At 31.3% G+C, this 11,753-nt stretch overlaps 1 protein-coding gene and 1 long non-coding RNA gene across 2 annotated transcripts; both read right to left on the bottom strand.

The window, feature by feature from the left end:
* Positions 1–567: 567 nt before the first annotated feature.
* On the bottom strand, positions 568–2,758 carry LOC139889775 (uncharacterized). The gene is made up of 5 exons (XM_071872709.1): positions 2,502–2,758; positions 1,664–2,079; positions 1,392–1,522; positions 1,208–1,292; positions 568–866 (listed from the first exon to the last, which is right to left on the bottom strand). The coding sequence occupies exons 1-5, from the start codon at positions 2,756–2,758 to the stop codon at positions 568–570; spliced, it is 1,188 nt and encodes a 395-aa protein (XP_071728810.1).
* A 2,256-nt stretch (positions 2,759–5,014) lies between these two features.
* Positions 5,015–6,376, bottom strand: LOC139893156 (uncharacterized). The gene is made up of 3 exons (XR_011774366.1): positions 6,338–6,376; positions 5,236–5,476; positions 5,015–5,145 (listed from the first exon to the last, which is right to left on the bottom strand). It is a non-coding gene; the product is annotated as an uncharacterized lncRNA (long non-coding RNA).
* Positions 6,377–11,753: the final 5,377 nt, after the last annotated feature.

Here is an 11,753-nt window from a genome sequence, read left to right as displayed (position 1 = left end):
CTATCATAGCTTAAAGTATTACAGTTATCACCAGAATGACTAAAGTCATAACTGGAACCACTTTAACCTTCACTTTTATGATTATTATCACCAGTAGGACTTGTACCACTACCATCACCATCATATGTTACTTTCCCTTCATCATTGGGACTCTGAGTGTTTTGTTTATTTTGAAAATTTTGATCAAAGAAATTTAAATGATTAAAATATATTTTTTTTAGTATCGGTACCATTTGACTCAACAACAAAAGAATTTGACTTTAAAGGAAAAATGTTTCATAAAACTTCACATCTCTAAAAAAAACATACTTCTTTTGTCCAAATCTAACAATTTATAACGCTTTTGAACATTACCAAAACCAATGACAACACATTTGACAGACCTACTTGAAAGTTTATTTTCAGAATTTAAAATAGTAGCATAACACAAACATCCAAAACAACTTAAATAAGAAAGATTTGGTTCCTTTTTAAACACTAATTCATAAGAGGTCCTTCTAGAGAGCACACTTGATGGAGTCTTGTTTATTAAATAACAAGCAGTTAAGATACATTTACTCCACATATTTAATGGTAACTCCCTAGAAACATAAGAGCTCTTTCTACATTTAGTAAGTGCCTATGTTTCCTTTCTACAATCCCATTTTGTTGAGGAGTGTGTGCAAAAGAAGTTTGATGTATAATACCTTTACTTCTTAAAAAATTATCCATTTTATGATTAACAAACTCAGTTCTATTATCACTTCTTATAACCTTTACATTTTTATTAAACTGAGTTTGAATTAAATTCACAAAAGTCAACACATTTTCAAAAGTTTCATCTTTACTTTTTAACATAAAAGTCCAAACAACTCTAGAATAATCATCTACAATGGTTAAAAAATATTTATAACCTAAATGGACCCCAAAGATCCAAATGTATCAAATCACCTAACTCATGTGACTTGTGATCACTAAGAGAAAATCGATCCCTGATTTGTTTGCCTTATGGCATATATCACAAGGATGATTTTATTTGAAATCTTTCAAATTTAATTTTTGTTTTAACACTTTTAAAACTTGATCTAATGGATGACCAAGACTAGCAGAAACAAAACGCACACAAACATCTAATAAAACACTTTTATTAGATGTTTTAACACTTTTAAAAAATATTTATACCACTGCTGAGTAGAAATAAAATGCACACAAACATTACATGACATACCTAAGATATCCACATTATGATCATCAAACATGTAAAGTCCGCCAGATTTACTACCATTCCCTACTATTGTCATTGCTTTCAAATCCTGAATAAAACACTTATTCTCATCAAAAATAACAGTAAGTTTACTATCTTTAGATAGTTTGTGCATAGATAACAAACTGATACAGTATTCTGGAACAACCAGAACATCATAAAGAGCAACATTGTTTGATAATTTTAAGTTTCCAACTTTTACAGCTTTGTCTTGAGTTTCATTTGGATGACCCACGGTCAAATTTAATTGTGAAATATCAATAATGTCATTTAAACCAGCTTCAGACACAGTCATGTGCTGATTGACACCAGAATCAATAATCTAACCAAGACTTTTACTTTTATTTTTATTACATGTATGACCATTAAAAAATCTTTTGAAGTTGGTATTAAAAAACACATTATAGTTCATGAAATTACCTGCCATGTTTGCATTTGCGTCTACAGGTGGATCATTATCATTAATGAGTATGAGAAGCTTCATTAGTTGATCATTGGTAAGACTAGCAGGAGCAGAACCACAACATTCATCTTTGTTAGTTACACTATTATTAGAATAAGATTGATTTGTTTGATTTCCACTTACTATTCTTTCAAAAGATGGTGGATATCCAATGATTTCAAAACACATATCTATTGTGTGACCAGTTTTATTACACTTTTTGCATTTTAAGTTCTGGTTAGAGGTTATGTTATTACTGAAGTTATTATTGTTGCTTGTATAACCTCCTGAATTATTTCCACCTTTGTTAAAATTATTACTAGATTGTGTAGCAAAAGCACTGGCTTGTGTTTTAACAAATTTATCAGAAGAAATTCCTTTATAGAACTCTTCCCTTGAAATTTAAGCATAAGCTTCTTTAAGATCCATAATAGCATCGCTAAGTAAGATGTTACTTCTAACAGTTGAATATTCATGACTTAAACCCATTAAAAACTGCATTCATGTTCTTTATATGATGTAGATCCTGCACAAGTGCAGGCAGTTGCACCACATGTACAAATTGGTGAGGACACCATAGCATCAAATTGTTTCCACAAAGTGTTAATCTTATGATAATATTCAGAGAGAGAATAATCATTCTGTTTTAAAGTATTGATTTGATGATGTAAATTATACATAATAGAAGTATCAATCTTGTCATAGGTTTCTTTAAGTTCATTCCACACATCTGTTGCATTAGTTGAAAAGATTTGACCACAATAAAGATCTTCAGTTACAGACCCAAGAATTCAAGATAGAACAATAGAGTTGCACTTATCCCATTGAGAGGCAAGAACCTCATCTGTTTGACTTCTTACAACAGTTCCATTAATAAAACCAATTTTATTCTTGGTAGATAGAGCCAATTTCATTGACCTACTCCATATGTTATAATTTTCAGTTCCTTTTAACTTGACTGAAGTTATAGGAGTTCCAGTAGTATCATTAGAGTGAAGATAAAGAGGATCACTAAAATTCAATTTGTTAATTTGTGTTACAGAAGTAGAGGCATCTCCACCACTATCACCCATATTTCACAGGAATAAAAACAAACAGATATAAAAAAGTAATAACAAATACAACTAAATTGATTGATCAATCTAACCTGTGGTTGATCAGGTTTTCACAAGTCTCAAGGGACTTGGATCAAGAGTTAGGCACGGTGATTTATGAATCAATTAATTGTATATCAGCAGTCAACAAATCACATACAAGAACAAATAATCAATTAAGAAAGCCAAATAGTATGAATAAACGCGAGACTCCCCTTTGAAGATCAAAAGATACAAGAGAGAAGATGAAGAATAATCAGCGAAAAACTTTGATCAACAAGTAGAAAACCCTAACCCTAATTTTGTAATATTAGGTTTTCGATGAATATCACCACCCACAATTCACCGGTTGTCAATCGAACCTACCCAAACCACTTTCAATCTTCAAGAAGTCTCAAATAAAACAGATTCGCTGAAAGGGTTCGAACACACTTTTCTTAAGTAACGACTAGTGCAAGGGGGCGCAGCCCCCTTGACCCCCGCATTTTGAGCGACAGTTAGCAGCCAACTCTTACGGGCGTGTACTCCACACTCTTCGAACCCATTGTTAAGTATAACTAGCTAACACCTGCATTCAAGTAAATCGCAACTCACTAAAATGCACGTCGGTTGACACTAAAATCACCAACAATTTCTAACTCCCTGCCTCATACTCTAATTACTTAATGGAAAAGCTATAATCTTCACTCGACTACCAACTTCATAATATTATCTTCGATATTCTTACAAGATAGAGAGGAATACAAAGTCCAAACAAATTGTACTACAGAGTCGTAACAAATTGTAAGTTGCACTACTACAAAATAAGGGAAACGAAACCGGTTTTAAGGACATTCAAAACCGGTTTCGAAGGGTAGGGGTTTCTAAAGTTGGAACCGGTTTTAAAACCGGTTTCGAGACCGGTTTCTTAGTAAAAACAGGTTTCCATTCATGAGAAAAACCCCTTTTCTTGTTAAAACCGGTTCCTTTACATGTTTTATTTTTTTAAAAAAATTATGCAATAACTGGAAATGAAATGCATACACGTTTGCGATTCATACCAATCTTAGCATATTTAAATATTACAACAATAGTTTAAGAGAATCGCTCTTCAATAATCCCCAATTACATAACAATGGTTTAAGAGAATCACACTTTAAGAATATTCATATTAATATTACCAAAACAAAGTGTATATACAGATCCGACAAACTAATTGGTTTTGATTAACAATGAAATGTTCAAACAATACATATATGTTTAATACAAATAAATCTTCAAGTTAGATGATCCATCAATGTCTTTCTTTCAACGTTGAAGTAGCCGCATCTTCTAGCACCGTCACCTTGTCCATCTACATTATAAATCTAGTAAAATAACACCAACAGGTTGGTTTTAGCTTTATTAATTAACTAGCCTTTAAGAGCTCGTGCGTTGCACGGCGGGCCCTATTAAAAACTAAGTATAAAATGTTAATGAAATAATTACAAAAGGAACACAACATCGTCAATATAAAAGTTATGCGTTGACATGTAAACATAAGATGACAACATCGTCAAATGGCATGAGCATTTGATTTTAAATGGTTTTCGTTAAGTAAAGAAGCAAGCAAAACAACATGGAAAATAACAATTAAATTAGAAAATGTACAGAGTACTATCAGCAAAGAATGACCAGTTGGCCATCTCATAGTCAAGTCTTTAATCCAAACTCAGACCAGAGGAGTTTCATTTGTACTTAAAGATATCAGATATTGCAATGAGATGGGATTGTCTGAATCTCTGTTGGTATTTACAATTTATCCAATTGTAAAGATGACACAATCAGATGCAACAAATTTAATACTTTGAGAGCAATGTGAAACCAAGTATACCATAAAATTTGAGTTATTTAAACGTACCTTAGTGAAAGAAATAACTTGGGATGATGAGGCATATTTATCAAGTTCAATAGTATGAGATCCACCATCCTGTCAAATATTTTCGAATAATAGTCGGTATATTATTGTGACAAAGATGCAAGTATTATAAAGATATCAACCCTGAAAGTATCAACCCTGAAAGTTTGAAGGAGATAAAATTAGTAAGTGTGAATACTTCATTCAACCCGTACTCTTCATAGAACATAGCTAAAGAGCGGGTCAGATTTCACATCTTTAACCATGTAAGTTGCATATTCGGTGTCACGGTTCAATCCAGCAACCTCAAACTTAAAAAGCATCCCGTTACCTAAAAGTTCATCAAGATCATGTGGTTGATCTTAATCTTCCCCCATAGCTTTATGCAGTTCGTAAGCGGACTTGGTTACATACTTGTCAACATGACTTTAAATTTAGTGTCAATGAGATTGTGCCAGTATTATGTAGCACTCGAACAGGAATATGGTACCTACAATAAAAACATGTACGATAGATTATATATTTACAAATGTTGAACAGTATAAGGTATAACATTCCTCTTAATTTATGCGGATATTACCTCAGATGAACCTTTGGATTATTGCCGCATTCAATACAGTCACGCTTAAGTTCCAGGAAGGAATCAGTGTCAAGTGTTAGGTCAACAATTGCGTAAGGGAGTTGCCTTTCAGTTGCATTCCGACACGCAATGTATGACCAATGTAAATTGGGAAGAATTACGATGATTGTTGCGTACACTATATAAAATCCACACGGCTTATACGAATTAAGAAATTTATATCATTGTAGGAAAATTTGTTCTGCAACAAATAGGCAGTTTTATCAATTTATTAAAATTTTATTTAATAAGGAATCAAAACAGACTTACTGGAGGTATTATGAAATATAAGTTGAAACTTCAAAAGTTTAAAGGTACAAAATCAATTTTTTTTATTACATAATGAAATGTAGTAATCTAATCAAATTGAAATTTATTTAGAAACCAAATTGATGAAATAAAAAGGTACGCCTTTTTAATCCCAGCTTATGAAAAAAGTGACATGCTATACGCAAACTCCTGTATGTTTCTTCAATTGTAGCTCATAAACATGTTTTTCTCAATTAATAAAGCCGGATGTAGCAATTGGTGTCCAAGGGTCATAAAATATTTATGAAATTATTTGATAATTGTATAAAGCTTTTCTATTCTATCATTACTTTTGATAATGCTAATGAAACAAATAGCACTTAAAGATTTTCGGCGTGAATTTTGTGTGATTACCAATAAGATTAGACCACAGTTGTACACGTAGTCAAGCTACCAAATTTAACCATTTGTAGCCATTCACTTATAGGTGAAGGTAACCAAATCAAGAATATAAACATATTTATTGATACACAGAACAATGTTTTATATTAAATGATACATCATAATGACCCATTTGGACAGAAAAACATATATGACAAACATATTGGTACCCATTTAGACACACAAACATATATCACAAAACAGGTTGTTTACATATTTATACCCAATTGGACCCATTTTTCTGATGAATTTGTGCAGCTTGTATGTACATATACCACAAACACATCTTGTACATATATCACAAACATATACCACAAACATAGCATAATTGACATAGCAATCTGGACACACAAAGATATATCAAAGTAGTTACCGTATGATGGGGACTGACCATCATTGCATCATCTTTAGCTGGTGCTCATATTATCATAACCAACTTGATTTTTAAACATAATATCCCTGCATATAGGCCAAATTGTTAAAGAACATTTGTGATTAAAGGTAGCTATAGAAAAGAGATGATAATAACTTAAGGTAAATTACATAATATATTAGCTATAGAAAAGAGATGATAATAACTTAAAGAACATTTATAATTGTATAGTTTCTTAATTATACTTAGTATGTATGGCACAACTTCTGTAGCAACTTGTATGATTCTTTGATTACCTGCAACATTTTAATTACAATAAAAACAATAAGTATTAAAGTAAAAATTAAAAATTTATATTATAATAAAGAAAAAAACAGTAAAGACGTCAACAAAGCATTCAGTTTCCTTATCCTTGAGAAAGCACATAATCAGAGATTCAGAGTACTATCTATCTTGAATTGTGATGAACAAAACTTCATTCTTTAGGACAACCACTTGACAAAGACATAAGCTGATCCAATCACTATAACTATCCGGAAATATCATAGCTTCGGGAAAGAATCGTACAACATTTTTTCATCTTTATCATCATCGTTTTGAAGTCCCCTATGTTTAAAAGACAAAAACCACATTTAAAGATCAAGCTATGTAAAAGGATATTGACTGTAAGTCACGAAGTAGTTAGCCTACTTCGAGTGTTTATGACAATAACATACATAATAACTATGAATTAACTATGTTCTAATGTCACTTACAACCATGAATGACATGGGAAATCAAGACTAAAAACAAACAAACGAATCCATATCTAAATTGCAATACTTATGAAATTAAAATGGCCTTACAAAGTAGTCACCACCAATTATTTCAGTTTTGGTAAATAATTTGTTGTTGGCTCAAAGTGGCAAACTCAGTTACATCGGATTATATTATTTTGAATTAGCATTAGCATGTAAGTTTAAAAGAAACAGATGTGAAAAAAAAAACTGAAATGAATTCGCACTGCACAAGACTCCTATTTTTCATGAGGAAATGCAAATACTAACTCCAAACACCAAATTCTTGTTTGGCATTTCATCGAACACATTGTGTTCATTCAATGGCTTTTCAAGATTCTAAGAATACATATGATGAACATAAAATCTTTCTCTATCCTACAGCTTTCACCAAGAAATTAAAAACCCTAAATAAATCAACTCACTAATTAAAAACCCTAAAATGTATATCAGTGATGTACCAGTTTAGCAGCAAACAATAAATCGATGCAAACCTAAATCGACGTTTTTTATTAAAACCGGTTTGCCATTTCCGGTTTTTTTAAAACCGGTCTCGTTTACCTTTCAGAACCGGTTTTTAGCCATTACTCACAAAACCGGTTTCGAAAAGGGGTTTGCAATGTCATTTGTGTAGTAGTGTTGTTTCATTTTATTCTTAAATTTCTATTTTAGACTCTTAGTTTATTTCTCGTTTTATTAAAAGAATATATAATTCAGTTTTATTAACAACCTATTCACCTAAAACATTCATGCATATTATAAATCCCAATTATCGACTATAAACGATGAGACATACACATGATGATGCATCTGACATTGTCTTAATAATCATATTTTGGAACACTGAATCTAAATCTTTAAGATTTACAATTGAGTTTTATATCATTTATATATATTAAAAACTGAAAACTGGGACCATAGCCTTATTCCTTAGACCACTTGTAGTGTTCACTCGTGTTCTGGGCTTTTTGCACTTTATTGCTGACTAGGACGCGTTGATTTATTGAGTGGAATAGTGGTGGTGTTGGTTTTTGGTTTTTTTTTAAGGACAAATTTTCGCATCGAATACTCTCACTTGCGACCCACACACACTAGGTAGGAAACTCCAAGGATTGACCCGAGTTGCTTGGCAACTAATCTCGGGTTTGGTGTTGGTTAGGAGTATTGTGATGATGTGTTAAGATACATAATTGGATAAATATTAAAAAGGGGTAAAAATAATATTTTTTAAATGATAAAAAGATTAATAAAATCATACCAACGTGCGTTGGTTCTTCCGTCAGAATAGCACCGACGTCGACGAAAGGCCAGCTTCCAACTCACCGATATACCTCCTTCTCACGTTGCACAGCTGCCACGATGGATTATAATGGCGTTGTACGAGACCGATACAAACGGTCTTATATCATCACATAATGAAGTAAAAAAAGATTCAGAAAGTACTCGAATATTTATGATGGAAGCGGAATCAGTTGATTGTTTGTTTATATTATCGGTCGTGAAAACAATCGTAAACAAAAATTTATATAGTTCACAAACTATAATTCCCTTGCGTATTTGCAAACTATAATTGTTACTTCTTGTACATCATGTGCATGCACCTGAGGGGTGTTCATCGGTTCGAGTTTCGGTTTTTCAGATTTTTCGGTTCGGTTTTTTAGTTTTGAAACTTTTATAATCAAAACCGAAAACCAAACCGAAACCGAATTCAAATAACAAAACCGTAACCAAACTAAAAACCGAATTTGTTCTCGGTTTGATTTCGGTTTAAACCGGATTTAACTTTGAAAATCAATTTTTACTTTTTCTCTACGAGATGAACAAACATTATCGTTTTAAATTTGTAATATATCATACTAAACTAAAATATATAATCGAACGTATATATACAAATGTACAAAATACAATAAGCCTATATAAGCTTACAAAATATCATAATACAATACATATTATATCAAGAAAATAAACAAAATTAATAATTAAGGGAAAGTCGATTTTAATTGACTACATGTATAAGAATGTGGAGAAAAAGAAATTAAAAAATAATATGAATTAATAAGTTAAATATAATTTATATCCGAGTAAACATACGTTGACTTGAAAAAGTAAAATTATCTACTCAAATCATATATCTAACACATGTATACAATAATATTTATAATTAATATATTTATTTAATAATGTCTAAATCGAATTCGGTTTTATATTCGGTTTTCGCTTATCCAAATTTCAAAACCAAAACCGAATCGAAAATTGAATTTTAATTCGGTTTCCGGTTTCGCTCGATCCGAAAACCATTTTATAAATTAAGTTTGGATTTCTTCGGCTTGCTTTCAATTTGATTTTCGATTTAAACTGTTTTAACCAAACCGTTGAACACCCTTATGCACCTCCGATCTTCATTATAGTAATTACATAGTACCTATTAAGGCTGTTGTAAAGTCTTCACTAACCACTATATTAATGGATGATTAATTTTAATTAACGAGAGTAATGACATCTTCATAATGGATCGGTATTCTAATTAATTAGTGATACACCAAAAATGAGATTGTTTCTTATTAAATAAATATAGGAAAAATTAGTGGACGAGTTGAATACGAACTAAACCGAATTCAAGTTTCAACACATAAAAACACTAAGTATATATTTTGTAATTTTTTAAAATGTAAAATAAATAAAAAATAAAAAAATCCATAGATTCACTAGACACTATTTGGCGATAAAATGGAGACAACCGAAGTCGCCTAACTCAACCAAATTTAATTCTATAAGCTATCTATAATCTATTTATATATAGTCTAATAAACCTCTAAAATGATAATATTATAATTAAGCTTAATTTTTATAATGATGATGTCATAAATATATATTAATTTAATTTAAAAAATAATACAAAATCTTTTATAAAAGAAAATATTAATCTCTCCTAAATTATAATTTTATTTTTCTAAAAAAATTTAAAAGACATTTATTACCATATACACTATTAGACAAAAGTTATGAACAGTTCTACACGCACGCTTTAAACACTTGTACACCGCGCAACAATGGTTGTACACCGGCCACTATTCACATGAAAAGTACTAAGCAACAATGGTTGTACACCGGTCACTATTCACATGAAAAGTACTATCTACGTGAACAGTACTATTCACGTGAATGGTGACCGGTGTAGCAATTTTTTTATTTTTTTTATTTTTTTGTAACAGTTTTTTTCCCGTTTTTTTCTTTTTTGATTTCCTTTATATTTTTTTCTTCACCCGCAGCAAATATCTACTAGACAAAAAATATGAATAGTACCGATGGTTTCTTTATAATTAGCAGCAGCAAATATCTACTAGGCAAAAAATATGAATAGTACCGATTGTTTCCTTTATATTTTTCTCTACCCGTTGTAACAATTTTCTTTTATTTTTTCTTTTTTGGTTTCCTTTATATTTTTCTCCACCCGCAGAGATGCACCTATATTGTTAATTTAAAATAACATTTAAATCTTTGACGGGTTATACCTTTTAGTTCGACTCGAGTTGCGCTTCAACGACATCATCGTTAAACTAAACGCAATAAAATACATTGAAAACCGAACTCCCGGCGCGAAGCGAGGGTAAACAAATAGTAATTACTAATTATTATTATTATTATTAAAAATATAAATATAAATACTCAACTTTGAGCGAACTTTATGTTTATGAAACCAACGACAAGTTTCTTAGTCGTAATCCGTAGTTCCGCGGGGTAATAAACTAAATGACTTTAACATTTACATTCACTTAATACATAAAACATATCATTAAACTGTTTCGTTTAAATAAACCCGTTTTTTCACGGGTCATTTAACTAGTTTCTATTAAAATTCTAAAATGATGATGTTATAAATAAACATTTTCCAAACTTAAAAATTTCAAAAAGAAATTGAAAAATTCTTAAAGCACAATGATGATGGCGTAAATAACAATTAATCTTAATTATATACACTTAATTAAACAATTATTCTGTTTCTAAATTTAAAAAAATTTCTCCTGCATATTATTTAGTCAAAATTTCAAAACAATATCACCTACCTTCATGTTAATAGCTTAGCATTCTATGTTTCAAAATCTTTGATTATTTCGGATCATATGTTCCAGGCAATATATTTGTGGTACGCTTTCATTGTCATTATTTGCTATATGCATTTTATAAACTTCAATAATAATGATACGCATACCTGATTAGCTCGTGTTGCGCATCACGCTTGCACCATGTGTGCACAGCTCTCGCGCTTTGGCACTCCAGGCGCAAGTAAATGTGCGCTAGGTACGTCTAGAGCGTGCTGTAAGAGGATGACGTGTCTTGTACTTACCACGATCTCTGCAAAGTACCGACAGCCAGCAAAGAGCAACAGTATTGTTCCCTGGTCCCCTCTCCTAAACGTTCAGGTAGTACAGACAAGAAAGCAACATGGAACACGTGGCTCCAATAAACAAACGGCACTGTAGCTATAAATAACGGACTCGAATCACAAGGCAAGAGATCCATTTTTGGGAATTAACACATATACTATTTTCGGTATTAAGGTACGAACTAACTACGCTATCTAGATAGCGCCTCTATACCCGCGCTACCGGACACATAACATTCCACTAGACACTCTTGAT

Source organism: Rutidosis leptorrhynchoides, chromosome 2 (genome assembly GCF_046630445.1).
Source record: "Rutidosis leptorrhynchoides isolate AG116_Rl617_1_P2 chromosome 2, CSIRO_AGI_Rlap_v1, whole genome shotgun sequence".
Classification (NCBI taxonomy): Eukaryota; Viridiplantae; Streptophyta; class Magnoliopsida; order Asterales; family Asteraceae; genus Rutidosis; species Rutidosis leptorrhynchoides.
The sequence above is the reverse complement of the archived record's forward strand: the minus strand, read 5'-3'. Positions and strand labels throughout refer to the sequence as shown.

Excerpts from the sequence above, each read along its gene's own strand:
- LOC139889775 (XM_071872709.1), bottom strand. The coding sequence starts at position 2,758 with ATGGGTGATAGTGGTGGAGATGCCTCTACTTCTGTAACACAAATTAAC. Across the intron at positions 1,293-1,391 it reads TTGCTCTTTATGATGTTCTG|GATTTGAAAGCAATGACAAT; the intron begins GTTGTTCCAGAA and ends TGTTTTATTCAG. Across the intron at positions 867-1,207 it reads TCATAATGTGGATATCTTAG|ATGATTATTCTAGAGTTGTT; the intron begins GTATGTCATGTA and ends TAACCATTGTAG.